This window comes from Sphaeramia orbicularis, chromosome 22 (genome assembly GCF_902148855.1).
Source record: "Sphaeramia orbicularis chromosome 22, fSphaOr1.1, whole genome shotgun sequence".
In the NCBI taxonomy this organism is placed as follows: domain Eukaryota; kingdom Metazoa; phylum Chordata; class Actinopteri; order Kurtiformes; family Apogonidae; genus Sphaeramia; species Sphaeramia orbicularis.
In genome coordinates, this window is record NC_043978.1 from 30,849,870 (window position 1) to 30,872,319 (window position 22,450).

Sequence of the window (22,450 nt, forward strand, 5' to 3'; positions counted from 1 at the left end):
TTTAAGTTTTATTTCCTGGATTTTTTTTTATTTTATTTTTTTTAACAACAGCGCACCCTGGTGTCCGCAAGAGGAACTAACCGGCCGACACAGTCCGACATCAGTTTGAAGATGGCGGAGGGTGAATTGAACGTGGACAGCCTCATCTCTCGGCTGCTGGAAGGTGAATTTAACTTAAAACAGTCTCCAGTAATAGACAGAGTTAGATATCTGAGTTGGTAGCTCCGGGTTTGGTCCGTTTTCAGTGTCGGTGTCGCTTCACGATTGTAGGAAAAGTGTTAGCTAGTCTTGCTAACAGCAGCCAATCGTAACGGTTAATAGCCGGCTAGCCGAGGCTAATGGTACCGTTAGCTGGCCGTGTTTATAAACACTGTCTGCGGTGAACGCCTACATTTCACTGTTTTCAAATCAGCATGCTACTTTTCGTTTCAAACCATATATTAATGCTTTGTTTGTTTTACTTTGCCATTCGAGTGTGTTTTTTTATTGTGTAGTCCTCATTTATTTGCTGAAATATGAATGGTTAAAACGAAAAAGGAGGGGCTGTGACGGTTTTTGGCTACGTTTTAACAATAAAATTATATATATTAGTAATAATACGTGTAACCGCCATGTAAGATAAGTGTTTATGTGTCTATGATGTAAATTGCCACTTTTTTAGTTTTGTTTCTGCCCTTGACACTATTATCTTTTTAAATTTCAGTAGTGTCATAAGTTATCATTGTGTCACACTTCATATTGTATTGATGAAATGGTTAATGTCCCATAAGTGGCTATGAGAGGCTTCCAACAAATATATCAGACCTAGATTTGATAGTGAAATAGGTTGCACATACCCTTGTTTGATAGTATGATCAGTTACCTTCTGTTGTTGCTGTGTTAGCAAAATTATGTAGTGCTTTTACGCTCTGTAAAGTTGTATATATGCGTTTTCTTTGGATGAAAAGAGCCGATTTTGTGCTTAATGTCAGAGAGTTTATGTTGGCAATCTACCTGCTCAAGAGAAAGTGGAGAGTTTTATATTCCCCTGTGAGATATCCTTTGAGTCAAACCAGACCACTAAGGCAGATCCACTTGTCCTTGGCACACTTTCCACTAGTATCTGTTTGAGGGACGCAATATTATTGAAAAATGTAGAGCACATTGCAGTTTTAAGTAAATTACTCAAGTATTTGAGGGTTTCCCCAGGGGTTTTGGAGCATGTAGGAACCATGGTTGCAATGAAAGGGTTGTTATTTGACTAAAAACTGTACCTGTTTGTTAATATAATATTAGATGTTTACAGTGTTGTCTCTGAGTTTGATGAAGTGCACCGTTGCTGAGTTTGGGGATCTAACCTCTGCCAATATAAATAATGTCATTGGATGAGTTAGAGCACAAAAAAGCAATAAAATCCATAATGCATAAAAATAGAACTTGTTAAAAATCTTCATCTTGGATTAGTGCAGTGTTTTGGCCAGAAGATCCAATAACAATGCTTTGAGGCAGAATCACGATCCATTGTCTGAGTCACAGTTTTTCTCACCTCTTACAAAAGTTACAAGCCATACGTAATGTTTTTCCAAGGTTTCTGGCAGGCTTAGACTTTGGTGCGGTGGCTGTCTGTTATTTGACAAAAACTCTGCCTTTGTTGCATAATTTCAGATGAGTAGTATTGCTGCATTGTCTATAATAGAAATCCAAAACAAATCTGCAGTATGGATGAAGCAAACACTATGTACAGAATTTACTTAGTTTTTCATTCATCTCTAAGTTTAATTGTGAACCAAAATCTTTTTACGGGCCAACTTTGTGCTTTGCACTGCTGCTTTGGCAAAGCATCTTTTTATTTCAGACTTTCACTCATTAGTGGAATAGGATGTTTGGACAGCATGGTTATTCATTTGGTGACACCTTCTGTGCACTGAATGTAAAAAAAATAGGTTCAATGACAAATTGCAATCACCCAGAACCTAGGGATGTGATTATACTGTACTTTTCATGACTGTGAACTAAACAAATCATCACATCAGCTCCAATATTTTTTATTATGATTTTGACCACTTCTGTTTGTTGTCCTAACTCAGACTTTTGCGTCACTGTAGGTAGGCAGACATTCTTCACAGTTCTGTGTTGGCAGGTGTACATGTGGCTGTCTTGTTTTCATCCTTATCCTCATTATTATCATTTGCTTACAGATTTGCTGTCTTCTACTGCATATCAGCATGCTTTGTGTCTTCATGTTCTTTATTTTGCTCTGTGACCAGGTCACACTGGAATCTGACATTGAAATCTAGATCGAGTACTGAAGCTTGTGGTGTCAACAGTGAGACTGTTGATTCACCCTGTTGAAATCTACATTCATGTAGGTTAGGTATTAGTCAAAACAACTTGAATGTGCACTCAAGTCTGATGGCAGAAAACATCCTGGTTAGTAAAGGATGCTTTTCATTGAAAATAAATAAGATAAAAGAAGTTACTTGCTTCACACTTTTTAATGGTGATGCATTTGCTCAGCTGTTTTCAGCTAGTGTTCTGTTGAATGTATTTTACTTGAAAATCTTGTGTTCTAAGATTCTAAACCAGACATTTTAAAAGGCCTTGAGCTTTCACGCTGCAACATAATAGCTTTCTGAATTGTTATAGTATCTTGTAAAGTCAGACCTATGAGTTTATTCACTGACTGGAAAACTTCAGGAAGACTGTGTCTCTGTCTATAAACACATGCTTGATCACACACTCTCATACACACATTTATTTGATTTATGATGGTTGCAAATCCTTGTCATTGCTACATTTTACCCTTTGCCCCTCAGTGTTCTTAAGAACATAATCTCTGTTAAAAGTGCCAGCCTGCAGAAGTGCTAACAGTGAAAGGTTGAGCAGTGTTAAAGCCAGGCAGACTAAGCACTCGAGCTTAACTCGCTCAGCTCTGATGATGCCTGACCATGGAGTGAGGAGCCCTGCTCTTACAATTTCATGCTTTGCCCCACACACAGCACATGGATGTGGAGCAGTGCAGATACTGAAGATAAAGAAATGAGGTGGTGTGAAATTGACGGTACAAAGCATGACCTAATGTCACTTAAACTGGCGGAGCTTTAGGGTGTCAGAATTACTGCCATGAGTCATAATCCTCTGGTTTACTCACTTCTAATAACATGTAACATTGGTCTTAGTGACTAATGAGTCACTAACACCGATGAAGTGATAATATACTGTATTTTTACACAGGAAAGTGTGCATTAAGCTGAAGGAATTCCTGATTCCCAGTCAGCCCACCGCAGTTATTACATAATCACCTTATTTGAACTTACTGCAGCAGCTGGAATGGAAATGTCATGTTTCATCACTATTTCCACAAATTTTGAGTGAGATTTGACTTTTTTCAGCTGTAAGAAGGGTTTTTGATGCCCCTGGTGGTTCAACAAATAGGTGTACTACATGGCTATAATGTTTCAATAAAAAAACGTAGTTAAGCAACTTACAGAAATACTTTATGATTTTAAAATTTAATAGTTGGAAATGAATTAAAATGTGTGTAATTATTATATTATTTGATAGTTTTTTGTCTTGAGTTTAAACTACATTTTCTAAAATGTAATTTTTGTCTTTGTCTTTTGCCTTTGTGTTTATTTGTGCTGACTTTAGCTGTTACTTAAGTTAAAAACTGGAGTTATGAGGATAATTAACAAACCTTTTCTGCATAATTTCTAGTTTATAGAGCATGCACTCTTATTTTGACAGATAGAAGTTCCCTACTGGATGAACTGAAAGCATTAAATCAAATTTGGCAACTAGGACGCACTATCAGTTATGACATCTGCCCTTTCCAATTTTTGTCTAAAAATGTTCAAATACAGATATGAATGCCAAAATGGGTCTTCTTTTTCAGGCTATGCTATACTAGTAAAATAAATATGGAAAATGACAAATCATTCATTGCATTTGATGTCACAACTATTAACTTAAATTTCATTATTGCAAAAGCCATAATTCCTATGTACAGTAATCAATTTTAAATAGGGGCTGCATGATTTAGTGAAAAAGTCTTATTATTAGTGTGGATATCATTGGGATGCTATCATCTATCTGCTTATTTTTCAAGGAAAATGTTCAGACTTTTGATTATTTTGAACTATGCATGTTTTGTCATACACACTAAATCCAAAACCTCACCAGAAACGTCACTGAATAGTCATGTGATCATACATTGCACAAGCTCCACTGCCTGAACAGTCTGATTTTATAGATGCAGATAATCACCAGACTGCACGCAAACAGTGAATAGGTTGTCATGTACTTACTTGCACATTTTTATTTAATTCAACTGGAGCCTTTCACGATTATATAATTGCACACACACATAACAATTGCGGTTGGATTAACTGTGTAGCTCTAGCTTTAAGGACAGTTTCTGTCTCACTAACATTCTACATCAAACATTTGTTCACTCGCTTCAGCTATCCTTTACTGCAGTCTTGGTGGGCGTTTAGCTTTAAGGCACAATTCCACAATCATGAATTTGTTAATCACAGTTGATTTGCTCAGTGTCTCATCTTCACAGTGTGCTTGTTGATGTTTTTTATGACGTCAAACTGACACTTTCATTAGAAACGCTGAGCTGCAGAAAAGCTCCGCTTACTATTTACCATTTTCTTTGACAAAAAGGCACAGTTGGATGCCATTATTACACCATTTGTCAACTTAATATGCATTTGATTTCATTTTACCCTGTGTTTACCTTGAAAATGGGCCTGTTTTTGCATAGTTTTACTGCTTATTTTTGCTTAGGGGGCATATTTGTGGAACCGTCTTTTTTGTTTTGTATCTATACAACTATTTCAACTGCTGACAGCAGCTTGAAATTGTCGCTCTTCTTTTCATTCTTCTGAGATAAATCTGCACCCAGGGCTGTGGCACAAGGCCAGAAAGTAGGCTTAAGCCAACAGTACAACTACACAGCCAATAAGCCCACACCACTGCTGAAAATGCAAGCTGCTACACTTTCACAGCCCATGTAGTGGGTTTATTAAGTATGGCTGAGACTAAGCAGCATTAAGGTACAGAATCATTACACCCACAGCTCATCAGATTTTAAGATTGCTTTGTGGTTCTGCCTGGAGTGTTATATCCCCTTTGGTGAAGAGGCATTGTCTTACGGTCCTATTTTGATTGATTTTGTCGTGTTGGGAGGCCCTAGTGCCGCTCTGTTTACACTTCAAACTGATGATGACTGTTATTTCACAGCATTGACAGTGTGTTTTTTTCCTCTTCATAGTGCGGGGATGTCGCCCAGGGAAGATAGTCCAGATGACTGAGGCCGAGGTGCGGGGCCTCTGCATCAAATCGAGGGAGATCTTCCTCAGCCAGCCCATTCTGCTGGAGCTTGAGGCGCCCCTGAAGATCTGTGGTCAGTACTGTTTATTTCTTATTTAATGTGACAGCTGAAAGGTTTATAAGGCCTGGAGGTAAATATAAAATCATAGCAATATGTAGCCTAACTGATGGTATAAAACATACAAAATTTATGTAAACATGCACTAGCTGCCTATTAGATGCTGTTGCTAATTGCTGAGAATAAGTAACATGTCAGGTATGACCATTTCTTCATACCCAGGTAACAATTCCTATCCTGAAATTGTAGGTTTTTTGTATATTCATTGAATAAATAGATTCTATAACACTAGCTAACTCATCATGATGGCCTATTTTGAATTAATGGGAAATAGTATCAGATTTATAGTTAACGAAACTGGTGAACTGGAAATGTAGATGATGCACGATAGCAACGCTGCAGGGAAACAATCAAAAAAGTTGAAACTACTTTACTCTCACACAGCCAGACCCATTTGTACACATGTTTTTACACCAGCTTAACATTAAGCAGCAAGCTGGTTAAGGTCATGGAGTATTTAGTGCTAGTAGCTACTGTTAGCTGATGATCTCCCTGAGGGGTTTGAGAGTGCATTCCTGTTGCACTGTGCTGATAAAGATACACTGCCACTCCATCACTGTGCAATTAACACATTTGCACTTCCAAATGACAGAAATACACTGCGCGCAAAGCTTATTATAAAATTGTCTTTTACATGAAACCGCACATTTAGAGGTTTATTGAGGGCAGGAGGCTGCATAAAATCTGACAGAGGTGGCTGCCTTGTAGTTTTCTATGCAGGAAAAACCCTGGCTGCTACTGGTTATACTCTATTTAACAGCATGGCTTGATAAATGATCTGATTTAATTCACTGTTTTTCTGCCAGTCAATATTACTTAACAGTAGGTAAATAAATATTCAACAGTTATCAGTATGAAATAAAAAGAAACATTTTATTATGATATTTTTTGAGCAGTATCATCTTACACTAAATGAGCAAAATAAGCCTGTAAAATTTCACACCAGTTATGAAGCAGTGAAAATGACAATGCTATGTAAAATACAGAAAGGTAGACTGGGGTCATATGGAGCGATGGTCTCCTCCCACTGCAGAACATATACTACAAAGCCTGGTCTGCACACCCCACAGCCCCAATCTATTTCTTTGATGCAGCTCAGAGTTTACTTATGTAATCAGACTGGATAACACTGCTTCAGCCTGGGTCATAAATTAAGTCAGTGTGACTGTCAGCTTCACTGCCCTGTGTGTTACATGGCAACTGCACACATATGTAAAGATGGGGGATCACATATAATATACATAGACCTGAAGGAGGCAACGAAGTGCGCGTTAAGCCCTCGATGTAAGGCCAGCTGCTTCGCCTCATCAGAAACAAGCCCTGCTATCACTATCTGTAAGCTGGCTCCTGCACATTTTTGCACACTCCCACATGCTTTATCTCTTCCCTCCAGTATAGCGTGGCAAGTGCACACAACTCTGAACTAATATACAAAGCACCCCCCGAGAATACATCGCACTGCGCACTGTATTCACTCAGAATGCATACATATTGTTCATTTGTGCCTCCACATGCCCGTTTCCACCCACACACTTTTACATTGTGAGATTGTTGTCAGATGGCCTAATACTCTATCAGCCTCAGATAGAACGGAAACATTTCTACTCTAAACTCTGACTAAAGTAAATACAGATGTCTCTTTGTCAACATATTCTATGTTGAGAACAGTTGCTGAGAACATGCAAATAGACTGTAAACTATGCAGTACTGTACTGTGGAGCTGGAGGTGTTGAAAGGTTTTTCTTCAGTTCTGTGTTCAGGATACTTGGGCTGGTCAGAAATAATGGCTTAATGATGCAGCAGCGACATAATTAGTATGAACCCTCCCTTAAAGGGGCCAAGAACACATTAGCAACAGTTGATCAATAGTGTCGAAGTTAAGGGACTTTGTAATCTGTATAGAGAGAAAAAAAGAACCTGTGTAAATGTGGTGTTTTGCCTCTTGGGCAGGACTGAAGCATACAGGAGTACTGCACAGAAGCTAAGCAAGGCAGTCTACTGTGATGTTATCACAAATTAACCACAACTACAACTGGTGGCATGAACATCTCAGTAAAAATAATAAACAGCTGAATGAACCTTTAAATCTGGAACTGAACAAGCCAATTTTAAAAATTTTTACTAGTTGACCTGAAATTACATTATGTTCACAAGTTCTGCCCATACCGATAGTTTGTTAAACATCCTGTTGGCACTTTTTAACTGATTGGTTGAAACTTCATTTTATGTACTATTTCTCTAACTTACTACTTTTCTGTTGTAAGTGTGGAAGCACTATGGACAGATTTGGTTTCTTGTTAAATTAATTCTCAAGAAAGATTACTATGGACATGTGTCATTGGAGTAATAAAAATGACTGTCTCTGAATGGTGTGTTCTGCACTGATCTAACTCTGTTTCAGTGCTCTAAAATATAGATGAGTGTGAGGTGGTGTTACTTGTCATTATATGGCCTTCTCTCTATTCTACTTTCTTTGTTTGTTTGCTGAACTTACTTCCCTAGACTGATTAGTTGTCTTTAACCCCTGGCTCTTATGACCACCTTTCTGAGCACCTGTACTGACTATAAAGACCAAACACTGAATCTCCTTAATTATTTACTAAGGCCACATGGATCAGATTCTGTACTCACTCCCTCATATATTAACCTTCAAGCCACCAGAAGTCCACAAATGTGGCATGATTTGGCTCTGTTTAAACAAGATTTTTAATGGTAGTGTTACTTACAGTGGTGTTTCTTGTGCTGTGACACAAATCGTAATAGTCAAACACTCATAATAAAGGTGTTTTTATATAAATATATGAATTAATCTCAGCAAATTCCAGTGTTTCAAGGCTTTTCAGTTCTATTTCTGTGCAAAATTATCTCACTGATGGGAGTCAGCCAACAGTAACTGATTTGTTGACGTGTTAAATTTACCAAAGGAACACCACAAAAATGCTCACAAGGCTTATGTTGTATAAGTAGGCTTGCATTTTTGCACCCTGTGGCAGTTGTAATTATATATTCTCAAACCCAGCATGTGATAGGTTTGGGAAGATATTTTCCTTTCAAAACAAACATGGCAGCAGTATTTACCAAACCATATCTTAACGTCTATACAGTGTGGCTGGTCCATGCCATCTCACCCTGAATAGCTACTTTTTTCCTAGAATATTTTCAATCACTTGTCCTACAAGTAGCTTTGCTGGTCATGCTGTCGGTTATGATGTGAGCCACATACATTGGAAATTAATGACAGTACTAAATACAGAAATGTACAAAAGTATTGCTAAGAAATAAACACCTAGGCTTCTGGAACTCAGTAAGAATTGCACCTTGGCTGTGGCTCCATTATGAATTAATTTATTGGCTGCTCACTCAGTACAAACTTTGTGGCACCTCTGTTTTAAAATACCAGAGTCCTCACGTCCAGTCCATGTTATGGCTGTTACATAATGCCTACATCAATATTGCTTCACTTTATTGTTTAATTATTACTCACCTTGATGGTGTGTTGTACTGTTTACAATCCACTAATAAGTACTTTATACAATTGATAATTTTTTTGATCATGTTTTCTCTGAAGACTAGTTAATCACATTAGAAAACTGACCTCGGGCTAAACACTGTTTCCTCCTCTACCTCTTGCACTTCTTTATAAACTATGTCTGTGCACTGCTACTCTCAGACTGTTTTGACATTGTGGCAAAAGGATGAGTAAATAATTCACTATCATGTTACTGTTCCTCGTGAGAGGCCATGCAGGGTTCTGCCCCATAGAACTCCAGTCAGTGGGTGTGAGAGAGAGTAAAAATAAAGCACAGTCAATGTCACGAAATGAAAGCTAAATGAAAGAGTGTTCTTTCCTAATCCAGTTTATTCAGGTTTTACTACAGAGCCAGCCTTGAACTGAAGCTGGCCCTGCTTTTACAGAGTTCACTCACCTCTGAATAACGTCTCTTCAGAGATTACAGTTTCTGTTGCCATGTCTCCACTTGTACAATTGCATCCAAATGTTGTTCCTTAATTTGCTTCCCTTAATTTACACTAACTGTATATTACTATTTGTGTTTTGATTCAGGGAAATTCAAGAATTTGTGTTTTGTGTGTTGCCGTCTGTATTTACTCCAACATCTGTTTTTGTTTCTACATAATCTCTAGTTGTTTCATATGGTCTGCTCTCTGACTCCTTAGAACAGAATAAATACACACAACAATCAGTGTTTTGATGTTGTATCTATAGGTTTTCAGGTCACATCCATTCAGCATTAACATAATGGAGATGAGAGTACACATCATGATATAGAGGTTATGATTCAATATAATGTGACGTATTGCAATACTGTAAGCTAGGTGATAGATATTATATTTTAAAGAATAATTTTATTTTAGAAAAGAAAAAGAACACACCACTGTATGCATTTACCTATTTATACATGGCATTTAACAGCAACATCATATAAATACTTTTTATGCTATCTATGCAACAGAAGTAAATAATCATATAATCAAGTAATTTCTTGTAAAACTCTTCTGTCTACTCCCATTCTTCAAGTTGAGCTTCAAGTTTCAGCTCTTCTTAGAACGCCTAGTCTGTAAAAAACAATACTCAAAACTTTGCATCGGGCAGCCAAATCTGATAAACTGTCAAACTTCTTAGCTTCTCAAGTAAGCCCATATCAGTTAAAAAATAAATAACAAATTAATACAATATATTTGAGAATCAATACAGTATCACAAGTCCTGGGTTCAAGGTTATTTCTTGTTATCACATGTTTCCACATGAATGAAATTTGTCCTCAGGAACAGCACCATACATTAGACACACCCCTATAATATCTAAGATAAAAAAAAAGTATCAACATACCTGTACAAGGCAACAGCAGTATTTACATGTCTCAACATTGTCTTTACACCACTAGTAATTTATTTCTGTCAAAAGCATTCACAATACATAATAAAAAAAAAACACTACACTATCATAGTCTTCTCAAACTTCAGTTTCTGGGAGCCACTTTGTATTTCACTATTCAAATGATAAAATCACACAAAGAATGAATGTGTAAATAAATGAACATTCATGACCACTTTTACAGCCCTTTCAGCATCGTCTGTTTATCGTGATCACCGAAACCAACCATTTTGAAAAGGCATGCATTTGATTATCACAACTTCATTTTATAGTTGTGTCATTGAGAATATGTACGTTGAAGACTCTTCTTGGTAGTTATTCTTGGTTCTTCTTCAGAACTGAAGAAGTCTCTTGGATGAGAGATGAAACGTTTTCAAAAGGCCTAAACCAGTCCAGTTGAACCGAAAAGAACTACCAAGAAGAACGATGACCTGGGCAAATGAGAACCTACACAGACATATATGTTGAAGACTATTAAGTGGAAGAGGCTGTCAGGGTTTTCTTTTCATCAGTAAAATAAACAGCATGTACACTAGACTTATGAACTAGATTCAGTGTTACAAGAAGAATTACCAGGACACTGTGGACATTCAGTAGCATCTGAAACATTCTTCTTGTTGAAAGTGTTTTTGAACGTAAATTTTAAGTCAGTTTTTGGAATGGATACGGTGTGAGATGTATAATCCCTACTTCCCCCTTTCCATCAAAGTTTAAAAGCTTCTCTGATTTCCAGCTTGCAACCTGCATTACGCTGACAGAGCTGTACATTAATATCTCAAAACTTATTTCATTTAAGTTTAGATCCACTGTATTATTATTGTGAAAGATCATGGTTAACATTTCTGATCAACGATGGCAATTTGGGAACAGATGTCCAGCATAAAGAGAATGATTGATGGCACGACGCAAACCAAACAAACAAGAGCTACAAGTATAAAGCCTAGACTTCAAACTGTAAAAACACACACAGATTTTGTTGTAATCCTATCCTGAAACAGGCAAAAATAAGAATGTGCCTGCAGCTTTGGTGCTATTGGTGGTTTCGGTTTTGGTGCCTAGATCACTGACTGGCACCAAAAAATATAAAAAATCATGCCAGCCTCTCATACGTCTTCATTTTTGTTGTTGGTCATTTTAATCTCAGAGCCAAACAGCTGTGCAGTTTAACAAGGCCTATTATTTCAATTTAATTTGTATTTGGTGCCATCTTGTAATGAAGCCTTGCCATAAAAAGAGTTTGGCGTATCATGTCCCTTTCTGTTCTGGCCTTGATAAAGCCTGTTATTATTGTCCTACCATGCAGTGTCTGTGTCTGGTGAGGCTCTCTGCAGTCATTTGTGTGTGGAGTACTTAGCCCAAATTAGAGCAGCTCAGAAGTTGGTGCAAGAAGATATAAAAGGAAGCAGGTCTTGGCCGGGTGATAAAGTGAGGCTCCCCTGCAGAGGCTTGGGTAAGAGCTCCTCCAGCTCATCACCGCCTGCTGACGGGGTCAACCTGCCGTCCTGGGAGAGTTGTTCAAATTAAAGCTAGTTTTTGTCCCTTTTTTTTTTTTGTGATTAACCTGAATTGTCAGTCGTCGTCTTGTTCTTTTCCCCTGAGACTCGGCATTGATCTGGTGGTGGTTGTACCGACTCATTATGCGGGTATCTGTGTTTAACTGGGTGTGATGCTGTTGTCCCAATAAAGCATAACCTCGGTCATATATTCCCTCCAACCTACATGCTTGACACTATTGAGAATCACACCACATTTGGGAGGCGTTGTTTTTGTGTACATGTGTGGATGGATGTTTGCTTTGGGGATAGAAAAACTGAACAGCAGTTGCTTTGTAAACATCCCTACAGTTTCTGTGACAAATATTTTTTGACAGATTTTTATTTTGTCCATTTCAGTGAAAAGACCAGGGATAAGACTGAAATGATAACAGTTGTCAAGGCCAGCTTTGTCCTCTGAACTGAAGCCTTTAACTTTCTGGTGCTTCTGTTTATTTCTTCAGTTAATTCAAGGCACGTCTCCTCATCAGTCCACACATCCCTGTACATTATTCATCCACTAAATACAACACTATTGTAAATGAAATTAAAGAGATTGCAAATACATTTAATGACTCTTTTGTAAATGCTGGATCTAACCAGTGAAATTGCACAGCCCAGAGATAACTATACAGCCTAGATGAAGAAAAAATCTATAAAACCCTCAACTCCATTTTTATCAGGAGGGTACAGGAAAAGGAAATGAGTAATAGTGTTCAAGATTTTAAGAATAAAGAATCGACTAATTGGAGTGAAACTGATGCGTTGTCATTTAAAGATATTCTAGAACATACAATGAAACCACTGACATACATCTGCAAGTAGCCTTTGCAAACAGAAATACATCCTACCAAAATGAAAACCGGATGAATACCTAATACCTACTTACAAAACTGGAGACTCCTCTTCATCAATCGCAGACCAATTTCTCTCTTTTTCCAGTTCTCAAAAATCCTAGAAAATGTATTTCTTAAATTTTAAGTTTGAGTTTGTTAAGTTTTGTTTAATTTTGTTTAAATTTAAGTTTAATTGATAAATAGGACAATTTATTGAGTGATCACGAAAATGGTTTTTGAGAAAGTAGCTCCACCTCAGTGGTAGTAATGAAACTGGTAGAAAAGATAAACCATTCAATGGAGAGAGACTGAAATAAACTGACCTGAATCTGTTTCCATAGTTAAAGACAACTTTTAAGCCTCTCCCAAGCATGTGAAATGTTTACTGTCTCCACTGAGTTCTTTTTAAGTGCTGCTAAATGGAAACCCACCTATTCTCAGCATAAACTGGTGTACAGTACTCCTCTTATCATTGTCATCTGTCAGTAATTCGTCTTGTCTGAGATCAGATTATGCTGCTCAGCCTGTCCTTGTCGGTGCTCTTCATCAAATCAACACCCTGACCTCTCACATCTTCTCTTCAGGTGACATTCATGGGCAGTATACAGATCTACTGAGGCTGTTCGAGTATGGTGGCTTCCCTCCAGAGGCAAACTACCTTTTCTTGGGTGACTATGTGGACAGAGGGAAACAGTCACTGGAAACCATCTGCCTTCTGTTGGCCTACAAGATCAAATACCCAGAGAACTTTTTCCTGCTCAGAGGGAACCATGAGTGTGCATCCATCAACCGCATCTATGGATTCTATGATGAGTGTAAGTAGAATATTAGCACACCCTGTACACATAAAAACTCAAGACTTCAAATCACTACCAGTGGTTTCTCAACCATTGTAAGACATAGGAGCGTTACTTAAGTCTGTGTCTTTACTTTTTTCCCCTAGAAATTACCTTTATAAAAATGCAGGTTGTCTATTGTTTTCTGAACTGGTGTTGCCTTCATTAATGTTTTTATTTGGTCTTCGATGCATTTCTTTGAGATACTTTTGAGGTATTGTAATCACAAAATCAAAAATTAAGGAAAATATATTGGTTTTTAAGTTAAATTTTGACTTAAAGTCAAAAGTCCTCCACAAACTACTGGAACACCCTTACTACAGATTATGTACTATGTATTCTGTTTTGTTGTACTAGATTATTCAAATTGAGTAAAAATCTTTAAATATTTTGGATTACTTCAACATTATCTCTTACTGTTATTTCCTGCGTGTGAATGTGTGAATACCTCAAATGGACTAAACTAATGAACTAATCAATAGGAAAACAGCATAAATATGATGTACTGATCAACATGACAGCTCTTTTGCAAAATTAACATCTTTCCAAGTCCCAAACTTGGTCCCCATTTTCCTCCTCCTGATTTTTCTTCCATACACATGAATACCACAAATGTATTCTTGGAGTTGTTGGCTTAGCGGCACAGATACGAAACATGCTGTTGATGACTTATTATTGTACTCTCACTTGTATTGTAGCCTGCGAGTCAGCAGGTGTTATCATCAGTTACTCTGCATACATAAATCTTGAAATCAAGCCCCAGTTCATCTGATTCACAGAGTTTGGCAGCAATAAAGTTACACTGAGCAGCCATAACATTATGACCATTGACAAGTAAAGTGGTATTAATTTTGATTATCTCAGTTCAACTGGATCTGTCAGTAGGTGGGATATATTAGGCAGCAAGGGAACAGACCTCAGACCTTAACGTTGATGTGTTGGAAACATCAGAAAATGACAAGAGTACGGATCTGAGGAATTTTGACATAGGAGAAACTGTGATGGTCAAATCACTGGGTCAGAACATCTCCAGATCTTGTTGTTTGTTCCCTAAATAAAGTGGTTTGTACCTACCAGAAGTGGTCTAAAGAACAATCGGATCTCAACCAACCGAGCATCTATAGGAGCATAACATTACTACCACCTGTCTAATATTTTGTAGGTCCACCTTTTTCCACAAAATGAGATCTGACAAGTTGCCTGCTGTCTAATATATCCAACCCAGTGAAAGGTGCTATTGTAATGCAATAGTAAATACTATTACCACTTCTCCTCTCAGTGGTCATAATGTCATGGCTGATCGGCATATATCGCCACTAGCTATTTGGCCATGCGAGTAGCATGCTGAGTAGGGGACTTGGCCAACACACTTAAAGTTAACTGGGGCTAAAACAAAACTTGGCATGCTGGAGATTTTTCAGGTTGTAAGTAGAGCAAGAAGAGAAAGAGCAGGTTTTTCCTCATAAACAGAGGTTGCATTGCACAATGATCTTTCAACCTCTTCATTTGAAGATGTTTGTATTCTGATTCTGTTTATTTTGTAAGTATATCTAAATTTACTCATTTCTTATACACCAAATGCATAACACAACTGTATGCAGTCTTTACTCCCCAACATTCAGCACAGTCAGCTGTTATGCAAGTTTTGCTGCTGTCAATATTGTGTCGTCAGTTTAACCAGAGTCAGCAGTCTAAAAGCACACACCGGATATGAAACAGAGTGCAGAACATACTATACCAGCTTATAAATACAATAACCTTTATAGCTAATAAAGTTTATGTAATTAAGTAATAGTGAACTACTGCCCAACTGAACATCTGTGGGAGGTTTTTGACAGATGTGTTAGACATCACTGTCCACCTTAATCATAAAAACATCAAATGAGTGAGTAGAGATGGAAGACTTGGAGAATCATCACTAAGATGCACTTAAGTTCTGCTGAAGGCATTATGACATTTTTATCACTTCAATCAATCTGTATGTAATTGAGCTTCCATCATGTCTAATTGTATGGTTCTTCTTCTCCACAGGTAAGCGCAGGTTCAACATTAAGTTGTGGAAGACTTTCACTGACTGCTTTAACTGCCTCCCCATCGCTGCTATTATAGATGAGAAGATCTTCTGCTGCCACGGAGGTGAGAGAGCTGCTGTTGCACTCATTTCCTCCCTTTGACCTAAATTCAGTCTGGGACTTATTTATATCCTAAGTGCATGAACTATACTGAGACTTTCAGAGGATCTCACTTCATGTTCACTTTTCATGCTCAGAAGTGATAGTCATACTTATAAAGCTCCTCATTTAGTTTTAATTACACTGGTCTACATTTTTTTTTAGAAATTATCTGCTTTAGAGATTAAATGTGCAAAATGTTACATATTTTAATAAGATTAATTGGAAAACAAATAACAAAATTGCTGGTTTGCTGATGTTTTCAAGGCATATGATAAAGTGTTATTACACATATATATTGATTTATTTACATTTATACAATAGACTTCTAAATTTTCCACTAAATAGAACCTGTATAGTGAATGTGTTGTAATGTGCACACAGTGTTTTGAAGTAGATCTGGTAGCTCTGAGACAAATATTCTTTTTGAGTAAAACCCATTCTCTCGTTAATTCACATTTCACATTTTGACATACGACTGTATCTTGGAAACTTCCAATCAGCATTTTTGACTTGATTTTTCTTTATCAGTGACTCACATTGTAAAATTTCACTACTTTTACTCTGCAAGCATTTTACTTGTAGACCAATGTCATATCTTCAATTAAATCTGAAGTAGAATGATTAAGTAGCTACTGCTGTGTGTGACAGTTAAATGTTGTATCTGTGGTTTCTGACCAGGAAAATAAAAAACGCCTGCCATTAGTTTGTTTTTTAAAACACTGGTCAGAAATGACAAACACATGTAAAAATATTAGTGAGAATTGTTCACCATAAACTATACACCAAAATTAGTTATAATCCTTGAAGAAAAAGATGCAGAGAAACAGAGATACCTGGCCAAAGCAGTGTACTGTTAAAAATTTTACAAACCCTGTCTTCAGTGAAGTTCATCTCATAAGTAGAGATAAACTCCCTCTGACTCCACTGTAACTCATACTCTGTAGACTGTGTTGGTAAAAAAAATCGGTATCCTTAAATAAGTCATTACTCACCCAAATCGCATTTCTTTCTAGGATTATCACCTGATTTGCAGTCAATGGAGCAGATCCGCAGGATTATGAGGCCCACAGACGTGCCAGATACAGGTACAGTGTTTGTGTTAACAGCACTTGACTCATTGTTGATACTGAACATGGCCACTTCCTCTGAATTTCTCACTGGAACGATGGTGAATATACAGTCAGTTCCATTCAGAGATTTCTTTAGTTTATTTAACCTTTATTAAACCAGGAAAGACTCACTGAGACTAAAAATCTCTTTTGCAAGAGCATCCTGGCAAGTTAGGAGTTAGGAACAGTTTCTTCTAGTTACTTGGCCACACATAATTAGAATGTTCTTTACCAGTGCTATAAGGTGACCTCATCAATAACAGAGACAATTCCAAGCTTTAATGGCTATTAAATTGATTGTAGCTGCTCTTAAGTGTTCTTACCCTTTTTTCTATCTTATTGTTGATTCGTATACCTTGTCTGTCGCATTGTTAACTTTGTAAATGATATTGCATGTTTATTATTTTTTATTGTGGTTTGATTGAAATTGTATTTGGATTTATTGTATGTGCTGTATATTGCCACCATTGATGTTGAGGATCCACCACAGATGCGATTCTCTCAGATTAATGTCCATTTCTGGGTTTTAGAAAATGTGACTCTAGCAAAACAAAGCATATCTGTAAGAAAAATATTTTAGGGGCGATATGTGTATGAGTTACGTGAGTGAGAGGATTTGAGGTCATCAGTGAAGAGTTTCTCTTCTTCCTAAGTCTCCACAAGGACATTTGTTTGTTTTTGGCTCAAGCTGAACCTCCTGATTTTAACAGACAGCGATGCGTGTCTTAGCTGGTTTTAGGGAGAGCTCACTGGGGGCAATAACAGTCAGAATTTCTCTCATTAAAGGGAAGATCTTGTTTGCATCATTTTATGTAAACCTTTTAAGTGTTCAGATTGTACAGATATGTATATACTTCACAGTTATGCAACCAAAGCAGTAAGAAAATGACTTTTGTTGCTTTATAAAACAGTATGAGTGGGTTTTGATGGGTGTGTTGTTTCTGTATAGTTACTTTCGTTACAATTGTACTCAGTTGGCTAAGCATTATTCAGTATGTTCACCGCCATTTCTTACCTTTTACCTGTGAATGAAGATGCCACACCGCCAAAGGTGATCCAGTTAAAGAAGAAATATTCCAAGCTAAACATATGGCGGCCACATGGACTAGTAGTTGAACACTCTAAACACATCACAGATCTCCACCGTTATGGCTGAGAAATCTGCTCAGCTCTATTACCAGACTATAGCACAGTGTAGTGTGACAGAACTGATCCCATTGGCTCGAATATGATACATAGGATTAAAGTTTGAGTTGATTCGAATTAGGTTTGCTGTTACATTTTCATCAAGGGTGAAACGTCTGAGTTTGGGATCTCCTTTAAGCAGTGGATTTCCTGTGTTACATCAGTACTGTCTACTGACTCTTTCCCACATTCCTGTCTTTGTTTGCTGCCATCGCCCTCTTTCATCACCTGTCCCTGTGTGTCTTAGGCCTGCTGTGTGACCTGTTGTGGTCAGATCCAGATAAGGACGTACAGGGCTGGGGAGAGAACGACCGTGGAGTCTCCTTCACCTTCGGGGCGGATGTGGTCAGCAAGTTTCTCAATCGCCACGACCTGGACCTGATCTGCAGAGCCCACCAGGTAATGACAGAAACTGCTCTACACTTTAATAAACAGTGGCATTGAAATGGCAGCACTTTTTTTTTGGCTTTGGCACAATTGATGACTAAGCTGCATGCATCTCTCAGAGCAGACTTCCACCTCCACACCTCACTTTAACACTCTTTTCCTATGCAGGTGTTATTTGACACAATCCTCAGCTAATGTTTACTATTACAAGTCAGTGTTTGCTTTATTAATACCTATTACACTTATAACACATAAGCAAACAGTTGGCTGCAGTGTGTGATATCGAAATCAGCCGTATAACCAAAAAACATGATTATCAGAGAATAATGAACATGATGGAGTTAGAGTGAGTATTGTTAATGTTGAACCGGCATAGATCCAGTATTATGGGTCTGCATCAGGTATTACATATTGATTGGTGTGTAGGTGGTTTTGTACTTTCAACCTTGAGAGTTGGTCCGTGGAACTAGCTGAAGATTTCTTTCTTTCTATTGATTGCAGTGGGCAGTGGAATAATGTTGTGTCTTCTAACAGGTTGTGGAGGATGGATATGAGTTCTTTGCCAAACGCCAACTGGTCACACTTTTCTCTGCTCCAAACTACTGCGGGGAGTTTGATAACGCAGGCGGCATGATGAGCGTTGACGAATCCCTCATGTGCTCCTTCCAGGTAGAGATGAAAAGCACAGAGTGAGAGTATCACTCAGACATGGCTGATAACGATTCCTTGGCTTCGATACCCATTCCTGAATACTAAACTCTATTTCAACACATTTGAGCGTTTTTTTTTTCAGTTTTTATAGACCGGGAGCAGTTTTATATAAGTTGTCTATTTGTCATTTTTTATGCTCAGTGTTTTTCTACTCAAAGCAGTTAAAGAATTATTTCAGTACCAAATTACATTTTTTCCTCGCTAGGTAGTATACAAGCCAGGGATGTCAAACATATGGCCCGTGGACCAAAACTGGCCTTCCAAAGGGTTCAATCCAGCCCATGGGATGAATTTACAAAGTGCAGAATTTACACAGAGGACACTGAGGGTGTCACTGAGTCTTGACAAGTTGTATTGATCATAAAGTTCAGTACTATATTTTTCAGTTACTGTAATCTATAAGTTGTAATGTACATGTGTATGTGATAAGTAGAGGCATAGTAATGTCAAAACTCCACTTACTTTTCTGAAGAAATTTCAAATTGTTCATGGATGTTCAGGTTATGCACATTTTTTTGCATATGGGTAGCTTGTAAACATTTTCATAATGTAATTTTACTTTTTTGCATTGAAACAAAGAGAAATTTGGAGTTATTATTTATAAATTAGTATTCTAGTATTTTACTGGACCGGCCTGTTTGAGACTAACTTGGGCTGTATGTGGTCCCTGAACTAAAATGAGTATGATCCCGCTGATTGAAGTGCTCTTGTCAGTGTCATAACAGTATTAAACTTTGGCCCCAGCCTAAAAACACATATTTCCAAACTACCTTTTACTGTTCGTGTTGAAGGGCGATGCTTTTGCCAGACATGTTTCTTATTTTTTGTTTCTCTCTGTTCGTGTCTCCTCACTCTAAGATCCTAAAGCCCTCAGAGAAGAAGGCCAAGTACCAGTATGGTGGCGTGAACTCTGGACGGCCCGTGACCCCGCCCCGCACCACCCAGGCCCCAAAGAAGAGGTGAACATACAGCTGTGGCTCTCCCCCCTCCTCACCCTCCAATCCTCCATCCTCGGTCTGCTGCCACGGCAACCCCTGTAACTCCCCTGTATGGTTAAGATACAGGGCTTATCTAATTGCCCGAATCTTTTCCCCTCCCTCCACTGGCCCCTCCCCGGCTCCACTGACAGCTCTTTTCTTAATGTGTATGTGTACATAAATTTGCTGTGACCGACCTGTTTTAATTTTTTTGCCTGTTTGTTGGTATTTTTGATATTATTAACAAATAATCTTTCGGTGGTATACTTCCAATGCCATTTGAGGTTTTCTGTGTTGTGTACAGAGATGTGCTTCTCTGTGTCGAGAGGCAAAGCGACTGAGTCAGAGGAAATTTTTTTCAGTTAAAGAATATAGATATTTAACATTGATTTTGCCTTGATCTCTTAAAAAATAGAGAACCCTCTCAGTGTATTTTAATAGGACTGAGATTCCTGTGCAATGCTAAACCCGTGAACAAAACTAACATTTCTTATATTCCGTTTTAACAGGACTTTATAGGATGTGCCGTGTACTCGCGCGTGTCGTGCACAAGCACAGTTTTATGTCATTAACCACAGAGAAAGTGGACATTCCCCATAAAAGAATGTGAACAGACCGGCATGAATGACGCTTACAGGCTCGATCAGATGCTTCTGGCTGTGGACGCGCTGTGTCCGAACACAACGCCCTCCGCGCATCGATTCCTCCACTCTGCTATGCCTCGACTCCACACCCACACTAAAACATGCTGCTCCTCACACAGAGCCAATATTGACATTTTCCCAAGACTCTCCTCAGTTTATTATTTGTTGTAAACAAGATAATTTTCCCTCATATAAACACCGTTACAGACATTTTGAAATGTTGTGTGGAAAGTCTATGAAGGGGCATTGAACTAACCTGAGTCTTGCTTACAGTCAATGTTTTACTCGCCGGCATAGGTCTTTTTTAGACCTGCTTTAACATGCGTTTTTGATCGTCTGATGGCAAGTGGACAGCTGTGAATACGTCTGTTCACAGCTCACATAAAAACACATTGAGTGATTAAATAAACAAGCCCATCTGTAGCCTAAAACATAGCACAAGCTTTTATTTTAAGTTTATCAGGCTGGATTTAAAACATGTCTTTGCTCATTTAATTCACTGTACAGCTCAACACTAGCACACAGCTTTTAAGGTGGGATGCTTTCCTGCCTGCCTCTCACTGCAGTAACCCCTTAAATGTCAGTATGATGACTCTGACCATTGACCATTCCGTTTGTTTTTATTTTGTCTTGCATGACGTACGCTTTTGTGTTGATTGTTTTGTGTTCACGCTGCTAAAACGTGGATATGCACAACCCAGACCACCTCTGAATGTGGTCTCAGTGATCGGATCTCAGTGCGTCTTTTGAGATGCATTTACACCTAACATCAGAGCTGTCCACTTCAGATCACTTAGGACGCGTTAATGAAGGTCTGGACGCGGCCATATTGAACTAAAAGCATAGATGAGCTAATAAAACTGTGCTTCTCTTATCAGACCACTTAGCAGACTGACAAAGACCAAATATACATGTATGTAAAGGAAGATTCACAGTATATTCTACATTATTTAAATTGTTTTAGTACTTTCATAGATTTTTTTTTCTAGGTACAGGGTATTAAAGAAGTGCGGGCAGGAGGAAGTGGCAGGTTCAGGCATGTGACAGTGGCGCCACCTGGTGTATAAGTACAGTACTACACAAATCCAATGCAAATCTTAAAACTCCAGATGGGTTTTTCATGACATTTCCTGTAAAAGTTTTGTGTCATTTCACATTAAAAGGTACTTCAGCTGTCTATTCTACAAACCAGCCATTATTCAGGTTGGATGAGCATCAGTCCACTGTAAATATAATGCAGTGGACATGTAATGGTAAACAGTTGCCTCTTTTTTTTTTTTTTTTTCCTTTTTTTGCTCTTAGTTGTATTTCTATGTTCTCTGTTCACGATTGTTTACTTTTTATTTACATAATTTATTTCCTAATAATTATAATAACAAAACAATGAGGTGTTACCAAAAGCTGTTTTGCAATTTGTACAAGTTTGTTTGAAAGTCTATAAATTCAATAAAATGGATGGAAACAGTAATTATTGGAAAACTCAACAATGTTGTTTTTTTTTTTTTTTTTTTTATCATTATTAGGCATTCAAGTTATTCAGTTTGTTTATAAGTTTATATGTTGCTACATTCTTACACTACATTACTGTTTAAGTCACCCAAGGTAAACACAGGAAAGGGGTGGACGATTTGTTGAAACAGAATTGAGTTTATTATTGCAGTTTGAGTCTCCTTAGTTGAAGAAAATGTACAGATTATTAATTTAGAAAAAAAAAGTAGAAAATAAAAA

The 22,450-nt window shown here is 37.8% G+C and overlaps 1 protein-coding gene across 1 annotated transcript; it reads left to right on the forward strand.

Moving 5' to 3' along the window:
* The first annotated feature begins 84 nt into the window (after positions 1 to 84).
* Positions 85 to 22,200, forward strand: LOC115413675 (serine/threonine-protein phosphatase PP1-beta catalytic subunit-like). The gene is made up of 8 exons (XM_030126707.1): positions 85 to 163; positions 5,261 to 5,392; positions 13,284 to 13,514; positions 15,567 to 15,671; positions 16,723 to 16,794; positions 18,251 to 18,402; positions 18,925 to 19,059; positions 19,960 to 22,200. The coding sequence occupies exons 1-8, from the start codon at positions 112 to 114 to the stop codon at positions 20,062 to 20,064; spliced, it is 984 nt and encodes a 327-aa protein (XP_029982567.1). The 5' UTR covers positions 85 to 111; the 3' UTR covers positions 20,065 to 22,200.
* Positions 22,201 to 22,450: the final 250 nt, after the last annotated feature.

Excerpts from the sequence above, each read along its gene's own strand:
- LOC115413675 (XM_030126707.1), top strand. The coding sequence starts at position 112 with ATGGCGGAGGGTGAATTGAACGTGGACAGCCTCATCTCTCGGCTGCTG. Across the intron at positions 164-5,260 it reads CATCTCTCGGCTGCTGGAAG|TGCGGGGATGTCGCCCAGGG; the intron begins GTGAATTTAACT and ends TCCTCTTCATAG. Across the intron at positions 15,672-16,722 it reads GATCTTCTGCTGCCACGGAG|GATTATCACCTGATTTGCAG; the intron begins GTGAGAGAGCTG and ends ATTTCTTTCTAG.